General features: G+C 47.4%; 1 protein-coding gene across 2 annotated transcripts in view; it reads right to left on the minus strand.

Annotated features, from left to right (window-relative positions):
• Window positions 1-15,310, minus strand: part of NDE1 (nudE neurodevelopment protein 1) — a 126,157-nt gene that overhangs the window by 39,236 nt on the left and 71,611 nt on the right. For both annotated transcript variants that reach the window (XM_082260192.1, XM_082260193.1), the window contains exon 5: window positions 14,834-14,970. In XM_082260192.1, the coding sequence (XP_082116318.1) occupies window positions 14,834-14,970 (137 nt within the window). The remainder of the gene's footprint in view (window positions 1-14,833; window positions 14,971-15,310) is intronic.

Here is a 15,310-nt window from a genome sequence, read left to right on the forward strand (position 1 = left end):
ACGACCTTTGGAAGGAACGACGGACATGGATTAAGTACCACCTTATCCCTGTGACTCATCAGGCAAGGTTAACACGATAGTGCAGCCAGCTCTGACACCCTGCGCCTAGAAGTAATACCCACCAAAAAGGCCACCTTCTGAGACAACGCAAGCAGGGGAACCTCAAGAATATTTTCAGAATGAGGCTTCTGGAGAACTGACAACACCAAATTCCGTGATCCCAAGGCAGCAATGGAGACTGCACTGGAAGAGCTAAGTGTCAAACTCCTTGGCTAAAAGGTATACACCAAGGAATGTGTGACCAATGGACATTGAAAAAGAACTGCCAAGGCCGAAACCTGGCCCTTGATGGTACTCAAGACCAGGCGCTGCTCAACCCCCCGTTAGAGGAAAGCCAAGATACGATCCACCGAAAAGGAGCGAGGGTGAATCCCAAGAGACTCACACCATGCAATGTACTTTTTTCCAAGTGTGATGGTAAATCTTTCGAGAGGTAGATTTTCTAGCCTTTAAGAGCAAAGGTATCACTGATTCAGAGAAACCTCTATCTTTCAGCACCTGACTTTCAACAGCCAAGTCGTTAAAGCCAACGACTAAAGCAGAATGGAAGATTGGCCCTTGGGATAGCGGATCTAACCTGAGAGGAAGTCTCCAGGGAGCATTGATGACCAGTCGTATCAGATCAGCGTACCAAGACCAGCAAGGCCAGTCTGGAGCCACTAGAATGACCGGAACCCCTTCTGCGCAGGAGTCTCGGCAGAAGTTTGAGGGGAAGAAACGTGTAAACCACACGATACCAACTCCAGGGGACCACAAAGGCATCGGCTAGAGGATCACAAGACCATGCCACAAACCTCTGTACTTTCCTGTTGAGACGAGAGGTCAACAGATCCACCTCGGGAGTACCCCACCTGAGACACAGCTGATGAAATGCCTCCAAATGAAGTGACCATTCCCCTTAGTCCAACGCCTGTTGATGTCAAGGTCTTACCTTGCCTTCCTGTTTGCAGCCAACTTGGACATGTGCAGACTGCGGTCTTTTGTAAACTGTTTGCTTTATCACTTGCCTGCTGCCTGGGTGTTGCTCAGTGATGATGTTGCGCCCCTGACATGTATACATATAGACACACCTCACAAAAGTGCGTACACCCCTCACATTTTTGTAAATATTTTATTTTACATTTTATCATGTGACAACACTGAAGAAATTACAATTTGCTACAATGTAAAGTAGTGAGAGTACAGCTTGTATAACAGTGTAAATTTGCTGTCCCCCTCAAAATAACAGCCATTAATGTTGAAACAGCTGGCAACAAAAAAGTGAGTACACCCCTAAGTGACAATGTACAAAATGGGGCCAAAGTGTCAATATTTTATGTGGCCACCATTATTTTCCAGCACTGCCTTAACCCTCTTGGGCTTGGAGTTTACCAGAGCTTCACAGGTTGCCACTGGAGTCCTCTTCCACCTTCCATTTGAGGATGCCCCACAGATGCTCAATAGGGTTTAGGTCTGGAGACATGCTTGGCCAGTCCTTTACCCTAAGTTTCTTTAACAAGGCAGTGGTAGTCTTGGAGGTGTGTTTGGGACCATTATATTGGAATACTGCCCTTTGCCATGAGGGGATATGTTGGACTTCCAGTGACCAGTATAAGAGTGAGAGCGATAACACCAAATTTAACACACCTACTCCCCATTCACACGAGACACATGACACCAGGGAGGGAAAATGGCTAAATGAGCCCAATTTGGCCATTCTTACTTAGGAGTGTACTCACTTTTGTTGCCAGCGGTTTAGAAATGAATGGCTGTGTGTTAAGTTATTTTGAGGGGACAGCAAATTACACTGTTATACAAGCGGTACACTCACTACTTTACATTGTAGCAAAGTGTCATTTCTTCCGTGTTGTCACATGAAAAGATATAATAAAAACATTTACAAAAATGTGAGGGGTGTACTCCCTTTTGTGAGATACTGTGTAGATCTATATAGCTCTCTCTCTCACCTGTTGGCTTTCAGTCCTTTGCCCTTGCGTTTGTGCTCCAAGGTGTATCACTGCTAGCAGTTTTCTGTCCTCAGTGTCCCTCCGTGCATGACCTGGTTTTGCTGACGGCTTTTCTTGCTCTCCATTCCGCATCGGCAGGCGACCCTAGCATCAGCAGATAACCCGCCTCTTGGACTTGACACCGGCTTAAATTACTACCCGCTTCCAGACTCAGTCCCAGCTTGAATGACTACCCCTGATTTTGCTCCTCACTCTGTGAGGTTGATTGTTGTTGCTCTAATAAACTGCTTTTATTTACTTGCATCTTCGTGTGGTCTGGTTTGCTGGCACCCTGACAGTCCACTGAGGTAATCCGCTTGCCAATTATCGACCCCTAGAATGTGTAAAGCAGAGAGGGCTGGAATAAAACGCTCTGCCCAACTTAGAATACCAACTACTTCCAGAGTGGCCAAGGCACTTCTTGTGTCCCCTTGGTGACTTACATAAGCCATGGCTGTGGCATTGTCTGATTGAATTTGTACCAAACACCCCTGAAGGACGAATCGTCCAATGATCCAGAAAAAGTCTGTTTGCTTAGAGTTCAAGTACCTTGATCGGTAGCCTGTACTCTCCTTAGTCCATACCACCTGAGCACAATCCGTGCCGAGGATGCCTCCCCACTCAGACGGGCTGGCAGGATTTTCCCTGGCAAAGTTCCGGCGAAAGAAGCCACCAAACCAGGGACACTCGTGCTTAGGCTAAACAGGATCAGATTGTCTAGAGACTAAGGATGGAGGGGGGGGGGGGGGGCCACCAAAGGCCTGCAGAAGACCGAGGAGGAGGAGCTGTCTGGGGAAAAAAGGGGAGCCCGGGGATCCAAACATCCCAAGGAAGGGCCCACATCAAAACCCTCCAGCAGTAGAGGGGAGGGACAACTACTTACCACACCAGGATCAGGGTGGGTACCGCCCCGGAAAGACCACCGCTCTATCGTAATGTGGTTGCTGTTGGCCAGGATGAGTGCTGCGACTTAGGCCTGAAGCCAGGTCGTATGTGCCCTCACGAGGCGTTTAACTCACAGACCAGCCCCTTGTCCAGTGGGGCTATGTTGCAGCCGACCTAGCACGGAACTGCAGTCTGCATGCGCCCACTGGCCAGACTGGGGGAACCCTCTAGATCTAGATTATCAAGTGTGTCGCCCAGTCTGACAATCGACTGTAGATTCTCATCAGGAACAAAATGGAGGAAAAAAAATGGATTTTTGTCTTACCGTAAAATCCTTTTCTCTGAGGTTCACTGACGGACACAGCTTCAAGTCTTTAGACCATTGGGATTTCTCAAAGCAGTGTCAATATGAGGGGTGGGAAAAAAAACACAGCAAACGCAGAATTCCCAAGGCTGAACATAGCCAACCAGGTATAACAGGAGCTCACCACCAGGGAAAAAAAAAAATACACCCACAAGAAGCGGAAGCCTCTGCAACCACAGCCTGCAAAACTTTGGGGCCAAACGCCACCCACATCTGAAGATGCAAGCACATCCACCTTATAAAACTTCGTGAATGTGTGTACAGACGACCACATAGTCGCCTTACAAACCTGAACCACTGACACCGGATGACGGAAGGCCCAGGAAGCATGAAGCCCCATGGTAGAATGTGCTTTAACAGGGAAAGGAGGAACCTGACCCTTAATGGAGTAGGCCTGCACCACTTGTCTGCCTGATCCACTTGGAAATGGTCACAGCAGATGCAGCCTGCCCCTTATGGGGTCCATCTGTAAGAACAAAGTATCAGATTTTCAAATGGGTTCAGTCACCACCAGGTACACCCGAATAGCACTTAACACATCTGAGGAATGTAAAGCAATTTCCTTAGGATGTTTTGGCTTAGGACATGGGGACAGCAACACAAAATCTTTATTCAAATGAAACCCTGAGACAAACTTATGAAGGAACCCCTGACAGGGTTGCAACATCACTTTGTCCCTATGAATCACCAGGTAAGGTGACCGACAAGACAATGCGGCCAACTCTAACACCTGATGTGCAGAATGGATATCGGTTGCAGAAAGTGGCTTTCTTGGTAGAGCGAGTAGAAGTTCTCGAATATATTCAAAGGGAGGCTTTTTAATGCACCAACAGTACCAAATTGAGATCCCATGGAGGCAACATGGATCGCACCAGAGGAACCAGATGGCAAACTCCCTGCACAAAAGTGTGAACCAAGAACTTCACTGGCAACGGCCTTTGAAAAAACATAACTAAAAGCGGAAACCTAGCCCTCAAAACTGCCCAGAGCCAAATGTTGTTCTACACACAGTTGTAGAAACTCCAACAGGCGAGACACAGAAAAGCAACAGGGAAACCCCCCCCCCCCCCCTTGAGACTCACACTAAGTAATGTACGCCTTCAAACTATGATAAAAGCTAGAAAATCTACTTGCCGGAAGGTTTAACAGCAGAGGAATCACTGACTCCAACAGCCCCCTGTCCTTCAGCACCTGGCTTTCAATAGCCAAGCCGTTAAAGCCAGAGACTGTAAAGCAGGAAGGAAGATTAGTCCCTGAAACAGAAGATCTTCCCTGAGAGAAAGTTTCCAAGGGACGTCTGCTACAAGCCTTACCAGGCCTGCATACCAAGAGGGGAGAGGCCAGTTTGGTGCCACCAGAATGACTGGAATCCTTCAACCTTAATTCTGTAGCAGTCTCAATAAAAGTTGTATTAGATAAAAAGGCTTAAAGACGATATTGACCCCAAGGGGCCTCCAGGGCGCCTGTAGCATCGGCCAGAGGATCCCAAAACCTTGACACAAACTTCTGCACCTTCCTGTTGAGGCAAGAGGCCAACAGGTCCACATTGGGGGGGACAGTGACCGAAGGCACAGGTGATTAAACACCTCCGGGTGAAGAGACCATTCTTCCAGATACGTCTGCAGACTGAGAAAGTCTGCTTGCCAATTCACTACCCCCAGAATGTGCACAGCAGAGGTCTGGAACATATAGTTCTGCCCACCTCAATATACTGGCCACTTCCCAGGCCACCAGGGCACTCTTTGTGCCCCCTTGATGACCGACATATGCCACAGCTGTAGCATTGTCCGATTGCATCACAGAGCGTCCCTGCAGACGATCCGTCCAGCGAGACAGACAAAGCCTAATCGCCTGAATCTCCAGAATGTTGATCGGCAGACTGGACTCCGTCTAAACCCCTTGGGCCGAGTACACTCTCAAGACACCTCCCCACCCGGACAGACTGGCATCCATGGCGATTCCAGTCCAATACAGGGTAAGAAAGGATTTTCCCAGAAGCACCACCAGGGAGCAAAGCCACCACAACAGACTCCCGCAAACTCTGACTCAACAGGAACAGACTGTCCAGTGACAGCGGATCCTTGTTCCATTTGGACAGACTCTCCCTTTTCAGAGGTCTGGTTTGAAACTGAGCAAATGGAACCGCCTTGAAGGTAGAAACCATCAGGCCCAGCCCTTGCATACAAGTCCCAAGCGACGACCGACGGTTGGTCAACAGTAAACGAACCACATCCTGTAGCATTAGAAGTTTCGCCTGAGGACAAAAAACCCAGGCCCACATTGAACCGAGCGTCAGACCCAAGTAGTCCAGCTTGGTGGACTGAGTCCATGCCAATTTCTGAAAATTTAGTGTCCATCCGAACTCCTGTAGAGTTCGCACAGTAATGTCCAAGTCGGCTTCTTGAGCGGATGAAGACTGCACGCAGAAGCAGATAGTCCAGGTAACCCAGTACTGCGATCCCTTTCTGCAGTAGCAAGGCCAGAATTGGGGCCAAAACCTATGTTAATACCCAGTTCACATAGTGGAACAGTGGAGGCAAGATCAAAAAGTAATGCCACAAATTGATAGTGCTCCTCACCCACAGCAAAAGCGAAGAAAAACGCTGATGCCCAACATTGGGCTATGAAGGTAAGCGCCTTGAGATTGATCGAAGCCAGAAAAACTCCTTGATGAAGGAAAGCTAACTACTGTACGGATGGACTCCAGCCAAAATTTCTGAACCCGCACAAAGCAGTTCAGAGCCTTGAGATCCAAGATCAGATGAACCTTGCCTTCCTTCCTGGGAACTGTAAACACATTTGAATAAAACCTTGAAAACATGCTGACTCTGGAACAGGCACAATGACTCCTTGTGGTAACAGGTCCTGCACTGCCCCGTAGAGGCCCTGCAGCCGATCATGAGACAGGTGCAAGTTGGAAGAAAAGAGCCTTGCCAAAGGACCGAAACGTTATCTTGTAACTGAACCAACTCATGGACCTATTTATCCTTAATGAGCAAGGGCCACGGATCAGGAAAAAGGGCAACGTCCTCCACCACAGATGCAGGTGAGGGCGCCCCTTCAGGCTGGGTAAGGCTTGTCTGCGGAACCAAAACTGCCCGCTTTTGACTTACCATTCCAGGGTCTCTTAGAGCCTCCCGCAAAGTTACGGGTGTATCTCTAACCCTTTTCCTGTGATCCAGATAGATGAAACGGACGCTTTTGAGCCGAGAAGAAAGGACGACGTTTACCTACAACGAAGTTCCCTGCCCTTAGCAACCTGCGAAAGTAATGTACTCTTACCTCCCGTAAGGCCCTTAATGATCTCTTCCAGAGAGGCACCGAACAAGCGGTCCCCTAAAAGAGGTAGATCAGTCAGCACCTTTTCTTTATCGTTCATTGACAGACAACAGACGCAGCTCTATATAATTGACCATTGGGTTATGCTGCCCCCTACAGGAGTAGAACACTAGGCAGGAAAAAGCTTTAGCATGCCTATAGGGCCATCCCTGCAGGCATACACCCACACACTGCTATAGGCTTCAGTTTGTTTCACCCTAGTTGAGTAGGACCTAGTTCGCTGCTGGCACTTCGGTCTTCGCTGTTTTTTTTTTTTTTTAACCTTTTTGGAAGACTTTACTTTTTAGTTACTTTTGTTCCTGAGAGAACTACAAGCAACAGCCAGCTGGGTTTCGGACTGGATATGCTAGATCCTCAAGGTCTCCCAGCCTGGCCAGCAAGTGTGCGCAGGTTATAATCCAGCACTAGGTCTCGCAGGCCTGCGAGTGAAACACCTCTACGGAACGCAGTGTACCCCTATGGCCGTCAGCACCCCCACCCCAGGTGGAGAGGTAGTCTGTTCAGAGTGGTGCCCACCTGATGCCTTTGGCATGTTAAGTGCCCCCACCCCCCATTTCTCTGGCGGTCTCGGGGTGGACATGGGCCCCTCCCTGGGAAAGTCAGACCCCCAGTTCCCCTGGTCTCTCAGTGATACCAGCCCCCCCCCCCCACCCAGCAGGTTCCTACCTCAGAAGGGCGGATATATTACGGTCGCTGCGGCGGTTCTGTGCAGGGGGAGTGGAGATTTATCCTGGTGGGTCCCCTCCTGGGGACCCCCTGAAGCCACTGTCTAATGACCCCCCTGGGGGGGGTCCTTGAGAGCGCATGGCGGCCCCTGGGGCATCATTTTGCTCTGCATCAATGTAAAAATATGTTCCCATTGAATTGCATGGGCGGCTAGGTTTTGTTAGTTCCCCCATAGAAATGCATGGGGCGGCCATTTTCTTGGTGTCCACAAATCGCTGGAGAGCAGGGAGAAGCTAGGGTGACTAGTACATGACCCAGTTATTTCCATTTTACTGTGTCAGATAGTCTTCTCTCTGCACAGAACGTGTCTTATCACTCCATATCGTTTTGGAGGTTGCATTGGATGGGGGCACTGGTCACTCTGCATTGGACATCTGATTGAATGTGCAGAATATCGGCCCATATCGATACTTTGTGACCAAAATATCAGTATCGGCCCTGGAAAAACCATATCGGTCTATCCCTAACCTTGTAGGTATTTCTCATCCACCCTGCTGCAGGCTGTACTAGGGATGGGACTTGTGGTGCCGCAATGCAGATTGCTTTTGTTTTTTGCAGTTTTTCTTAAAGTGACACTGTTTTTTTGCATTAAGTAAATATGGAGTCCCAGGACCAAATCTCACCCACAGACCCCCCTCAGTGCGGTTGTGGGACCCTCCGGGTCGCAGCCCCTGTCTGCATTTACAGCAGTTTTGGAAAACCTGGTGTCAAAAGTGGATTTAGTTTTAAAAAATGCCACTAGTAGAAAGCGCCCTATGCCTTCCCTTGCCTCTCTAGCATCCTCAGATTCTGAGTTATGTGGCCGCTGCGGACGCATGCCATTCTGGTGGATCTGCATCTTCGCATTCTGATGGCGAGGGGGATGTATCCTCGCCAATAGCCGCGCGGGAAAGCCTGTGGTGGAGGCAATTATAGCATCAATGCAGGAAACGTTAAAAATGGTGGCCGATTCTACAGCGCCAGGGACGCAGATGTCTTTTGGCACCCGCGAATCCCAGAAGTCGGGCAAGGTTTTCACCTGTCCGGAACTTTTTGACACGATGGTCAATGAACAGCGGAGGCGCATCAAACAAAAAGTTAGTGGTGCCTAAGCGCTTTAAAAAGGCGCTACCATTTCACGGACATGGTATCCGCCAGATGGACCGTACCACCAAAGGTGGATCATCTGGTTTCTAGACTAAAGTCTACTGTGGTTCCAGTGGAGTCCCCAGTATTTACAGACCCCGTGGAAAGACGGATTGAGTCTATCCCTCCATTTGCATGTGATAGCAGGCTCAATGGGCGAAGTTGCTGAAAAGTGACTTGGAAACGGAGCAGCTTTCATCAGGCCTGATTGAGCTAACTGACCAAATGGTCCAAGCCCTTCTGTAAACATGTGATGCGTCACTGGATGCAGCTCCACTGGTAGCCAGAGTGTCTGCGCTAGGGGTTACGATTAGACGCATGGTGTGGCTAAAAAGCTGGTCTGCGGACCAGGCTTAAAAAAAGGCTCTCTTTCTGACCATCACTTTACGGGGTACAGGTTGTTTGGATCCTCCCTGGATGAGTTGATCAAAGGTGTTACAGGTGGAAGAGTACTCTTCTTCCCCAATCCACCAAGAGTAAGGCACCGCGTAATAGACGGAGGCCTTCATTTACTACTCATAGGCAGTCCTTTTCGTACCTTTGGATCGCAGGAGAAAGGAGCAAAGCCATTCAGTTCTTCTGGGTATTCCAAAAAGACATGGCCGGGTAAGCTGAGCACAGGTCAATCCGGATATGCAGACAAATCCTCATCTGCATGAGGGATGCCCTCACCCGTTTCTGGGGTGGGGGGGGGGATGGACGACTCATCTTCGCTTCTTTCCAGAACCATGGGACTTCCTTGATTGAGGACAAATGGGTTCACAAACTGATCCGATTGGGTTACACGATCGAATTCAGGTCCCGACTGTCAGACAGCTTCTTCCAGTCCAACCTATCTCCAGATCGGTTAACGGACCTATGAGAGGCAGTGCAAGATCTGCTGTCAAAAGGGAGCGATTGTACCAGTTCCCTCTTAGGGAATGTTTTCAGGGGTTTAATTCAAACCTGTTATCTGTGCCCAGGAAGGGTGGCAAAGTGCATCCAATCCTGGATCTCAAAGTTCTGAACCGCTTCGTGCAGGTACAGAAGTTTTGCACGGTAGTGGCATCCCTACATCAGGGAGACCCCCTGGCTTCTATCAATATCAAGGAGGCAAATCTACACATCCCTATCTACGCTGGACACCAGCATTTTCTTCGCTTCGCTGTGGGAGAGTAGCACTTTCAATTTGTGGCGTTACCTTTTTGTGAAGACACAGAGCAGAGGCAAGACCAAAGTGCTTGCTCCAATATTGGCACTTCTACGTCAGAGGGGGGTTGCGGTCCTGGGGAACCTGGAAGATCTCCTGTTAATAGCAGACTCCCATTCAGCTCGGTTGGGGGATTTGGCAATCACTGCAAGGACTGCAAGAGTTCAGCTGGACCATCAATTTCGCATACTCAGCCCTGGTACCATCCTCAATACTGGTCTACCTGGGTCTGACTCTTGATTTCACTTCGGCTAAAGTTTTTCTTCCCCTGGACAAGCTGCAGAAGTTGCAGGGGGCAATTTGTTTGTTGTCCAGCAATCTGTCCTCTCTGCGGACTTGCATGAGAGTCCTAGGCCGGATGGTGTCGACCTTCGAGGCGGTCCCATTTGCTCAGTTCCACACCAGGTCATTACAGAGGGAAATTCTGGTCAAATGGAACAAAGACCAGATTTTCTTTTTGTCCTTACAGAAGGACCTAGAAAGGGATTGGTTGCGTCTGCTGCGACCATTTCTAGGTGGATCAGGCAAACGGTGGTTCACTGCGACGGAAGAGGAAGCGCCGACACCAACACTAGAGGCCCCGCAGAACATCACCCCACTTAGACTACAAGAAAATGTCCACCGTTATTCTCTATGGGAAACCAAAGACATGGTCGCTGGACTACACAAAGATTGCCAGAAGCCGGGAATCCAGCATCCGTGGCAACATGGCAGCTTCACGCAGCGCTGCACGGGATCCCAGAAAAGAGGCATTCACCAGGAGGGGATCCTCCCCCCCCGCAACGCCAAGGTATAGGCATCCCCAAAAAGGAGGACTGACAGCCACACACACCCACCACAATCCAGCCCAACACCAGACAAGCCCCCCTACCCAAAACACACCCATACCCTCCAAAAGGGGCTAAGAGGGGAGACATGGGGCAGATGAGGGTAACCTACACAGGGGGAACCCCGCTGTGGAGATGGGGGGAAAAATGTGAGGGAGGAAGGTCACAGAAGGGGGCCTACCTTCCCCAGCAATTCCGAAAGAAAGGAGGGGGGGGCACTACTCACCACACCAAGGCACCAGGCGGGTGCTACTCCCAGCAGTCCACCGCACACATCTTGGAATGGGGGTGCTGCGGACTGAGGTAAGCTGCGACTGATTGTGACCAGGGCTATGCAACCTCACAAGGGGTTTAAACTCACCGGCCAGCCCCCATCCAGTAGGGCTATGTCACGGCCAACCTAGCACAGGGCTAATAGTTGGGTCGCGCTCACAGGCCAGACTGGGAAGATCATAAGGATCTAGGATATCCAGTGCGTCGCCCAGTCAGGCTGTTGATTGTAGTTCACACAGGAACAAAAAATAAAGAAAAACAAATCCATGAAAGAATACCAGGACCACAGAGCCCAGCAGAGAGCCAGGTCTCTAATCCTGACTAGGCAAAAGAAAAAAAACTGAAGTCTTATAGCAGGAAGTGATGGTATACCCCCTGGGACTGCCTCATGGGTGTAACCAAAAAGGTTTCCGCCTAGTCCTAAACCTGAAGAGTGAGCAGCATAAGCCCAATGGTCTAGAAGACACGGAGCTGTCAGTAAACAATAGAGAAAAAACACTTTTCAAGTAAGTACATCGAAGGGAAAAGCCCAAATGGGCTCAAAAAAAGAAAGCCACCTGTACAGCTGACAGGGCCAGATTAAAATCCCATGGCAAGACTGGAGAGTAAAAAAAAAACAAAAAAAACAAAAAAAACAAAAAAAACAAAAAAAAAAAACAGAGGGGCACTCTGTGAGCTCATACCTTCCCCTGGCCTGCAGGGATCCATGCAGATAAGGGTCTGGTTTGGATTTTGGTGGGACCCTACGCCATATATTTTTAAAAAATTTTGGACGTGGGGTTCCCCTGAAAAACCATACTATGCAGTTTTTTCTCATTTTTTAAATTGCTGGCAATGGTTTGTCTACTTTCAGCTGTCAATGGGGAATCCCACTGACAGCTGATGAGAACTCAGTTAACCACTTTACCACCGGAGGATTTTCCTGCTAAAAGACCAGGGGTTATTTTGTGATTTTTTACTGCGTGACTTTAACGGACAATCGCGCGGTCGTGCGACGCTGTACCTAAACGAATTTCACGTCCTTTTTTTCCCACAAACAGAGCTTTCTTTTGGTGGTATTTGATCACCTGTGCGATTTTTTGATCACGCGCTATAAACAAAAAAAGCGTAATTTTTGCAAAAACAACAATATTTTTCACTTTTTTTTATATGAAATTCCCCCCAAAAAAAATGTAAAAATCAAAATTTTCGGCCAATTTGTTTTACGCTACCTATGTTTGGTAAAAAAAAAAAAAAAAAAAATTGCAAAAAGCGTATTTTGATTGGTTTGCGCAAAAGTTATCGCGTTTACTAACAAAGGGAAAGATTTTTGTCATTTTTGGTGTTTTTTTTTTTTAACGAGTAATGGCGGCGATCTGCGATTTTTTTTGCGGTACTGCGACATTGCGGCGGACAGATCGGACCCTTGACTGACATTTTTGACACTTTTGGGGGTACCAGTGACATTACTGCAGTAATCAGTGCTATATATATGCACTGTTACTGCAAAAATGACACTGGCAGGGAAGGGGTTAACAGTATTGGACAGGGAGGGGTTAAGTGTGTCCTAGGGGCGTGATTCTAACTGTGCAGGGACAGGTCTACTAGTGTAAAAACAAAGATCAACAGTTCTACATAGTAGAACTGTTTGATCTTCACTTTTACACAGGGAGAACTGACAGGTGGCTTGTTTACACAAGCCGCTCTGTCTTTCTCCCGCTGTAGCGGCGATCGTAGTGTGACCGGCGGACACCGGGTCCGCCAGTCACACTCCCGCACTCCTCCGTGAACGAGCCGAGGCGGGCGCCTCGGCGGGCGCGCGCCCGCCCGCTATTGGCTCTGGAAGGAGTGACAGGCGAGCGACGTAGACCTACGTCACTCTGCCTGGCCGGGGCCGACTGCCGCAGTAAATATACTGTGCGCAGTCGGCAAGCGGTTAAGGGCTCAGCGGCTGGCTTGCCAGCCCGTTCTTTAGCAACCAGCTATTCTTCAAATCGAAATTGGATCGATGAAATTCTGACTGTTTCAAATTGTTCTGAAAATTTAGAACTAGTTTGAAACTGAAAGTTTTGTTTATTTTTTCCATGCAATTAGTTTGTCAGAAAATAAATATGACATACATAGCAGCTATTGGCTCCAGCTTGGCAGGCTTATTAAATGTGGGACGGGGAGTGGCCTTTTGGGAGGTATTTATAGAGGCATATTTTTCAACCTGTTCTTATTGGTGATCCATGCTTCACATGTATGGAGAGGTTTGCTTGCTAGATTTTTGCTTTGTGAGGTTACTTGGCAATCTGTAAATTTTCCATATCACTTTAGGCTCATTTGATCTCTGGATTGGCATTTGAGCTTTATATATTCTTTATTGGGGTTGGTTTATTTAAAAATTGCACATTTTCTTGTCGTCTTCCATTGTAGACCTCTCCATCTTAAGTAAGCCTTTCTATACAGTCATATTTGCCCCTCTTCATCCTCCCTATTTCATGTATCATCATCTATGTGTGCTTTGATAATTTGTGATATTAAAGTAATCTGGGACACTAGCATGTCCTCCTGTTGTGTGTACCTTGCCTTGCTTATCTTACTTCGGGGTTTTGGCTATTTTTGTTTAGCTATATGGATTGCAATATACTGAAGACATAATATTGTGTTAGAGCTACATTTGCAATTTTCTTTGCACGTTGTCAAAAGTTTGAGGTTCTTTATTCATTTTTCTAAAGTTAGTGAAAAAAAAAATCTGGTAGTTTTAAATGTGTGTTGAGGTGTCAGATGCTGTATATGGTTTCCTTGGTGGCATATCCAAAGTCCAGCATATTTTTGCATTACATTTGGAATATTTTCTAGACCAATTCTGCAGCCAGAGAATCTACCTGGCTCTGGCAAACAGCCACAGAAACCAATTTTGCTTGCATATCTGAGCTTAACAGAAGAGGCTTTAAGGAGGGCCTCTACGCTCTTGTTCACTGGGTCTTTGAAGACTAGGGCATGCTCAATCAAAACTACCAGGGATTTTCTGAGAGAGGAAATAGCCAGACTCACCCCTAAAAACCCTTCACATTTGCCGTGAGCCTCAAGTGGGTACTACTAAGAAAACCTCAAGAGAGCACACCTTATGTCTGGCCATGGCCAGCCCTCATAGAACTGAAAGGATTTAGTAGGTCCTTACTAGGACTTAAGAGGTCCCATATTGGTGACCTTAGGTCCAGAAGATGGGGTTTACTCGAACTTCAAATAGGAGTCTCTCATCCACCAGACACCTAATGGTTCTTGTATGTCCCTGCGACATTCTGCTTCAGGCCTAATAAACCATACCATCCCTTTATGCACACAAGGCAAGGAATAGGCAGCAAGGAAGGATGCTGGGTGGCTTAGTAAGAAGGTAGGTTGGTGAGCCTGTATTTGTTGGCAAACCTAAAGATTACCATGTTTGGCCTGTTAAAACATTATCAGAAACAGATCCGGCAGTTAAAAAGCTCTAGTATAAACATGATGACTCTTTAAAACAGCCATCAGGGAGGTTTGTTAACATGCAAACATCTGCGATAACCAACTTGCTGTTTCACTGGTTTCTAATTTCTAGGAAACGCTTTTTCAGCAGGCACCAAAAACTAGAAAAGTACTCATGGCAAAAAAAAAAAAAAAAAAGCAGGGGGACTAGTCACCAACATTGCCTGCTATCCACCACCAGTTACAGATTTACTATTCCTTGCTTATGCACTATGTGGAGGAAACAATTGATAGAGGAAGCAAAGCCATGCCCCTTAATAACTGGGGATCCGACGATTGATCTAGTACAGATCAACAGAATGAAGCAGAAGCTGAACTGCATACAGCAGCAATATTGCCAAAACCTTGCAACAAAAGTAGTCAGAAGCTGAGGGTCTTGGACAATTTCACAATGCAGCTATACAGCTATGACACTCAAGGCAAAGGAAATGCACTGCTTTTTTTCAGTAGTAAGGTTAAGACAAGAAAGTTATACATTTTTAGGGTATTGCATTACTAGAACATAGTAAATCACTTTGAATCCAGATAGATTACAGATGCCAGGTGTGAAACAAAGAAGCACCATTTGCCTCACCTCTGGTTTCATCTTTCAACCTCTGGATGCATTCCAGATGATTTTCCTTCTCATCCAGCTCATTTTCAAGGAATGCATTTCTCTCAATTGCTTGATTCAAACGTTGCTCAAAGTCCTCAAGGGATATGATGGTAGCTCTGTGTTAAGCAAACACTGGGTCAGTACATAAACATTAAAAACTACTAAAATGCATCTATACCTAAGGCGCATAAATGTACGACAGTCCACTAGTTCTTATGTCAGCCATCGATTAGTGTTCTAGTGATTGTCTTGAGTACTATCAGTATTACTTTTTCGGGTCCAACACACAAATAATCGTTGGGATGACCCAGGATTGCACTGATTTGACATCTAAATACCCATACTGATGGAGGCACACAGGAATACAGAAACCCTACGACAGAGAAAAAAGTGCTGTTAACCTTTATAAAGATTGGGACCTTTATAAAGTTTGGGTCCACTTAAATAGGCGAGCGG

This window comes from Pelophylax lessonae, assembly GCF_965119305.1.
Source record: "Pelophylax lessonae genome assembly, chromosome: 6".
NCBI lineage: Eukaryota > Metazoa > Chordata > Amphibia > Anura > Ranidae > Pelophylax > Pelophylax lessonae.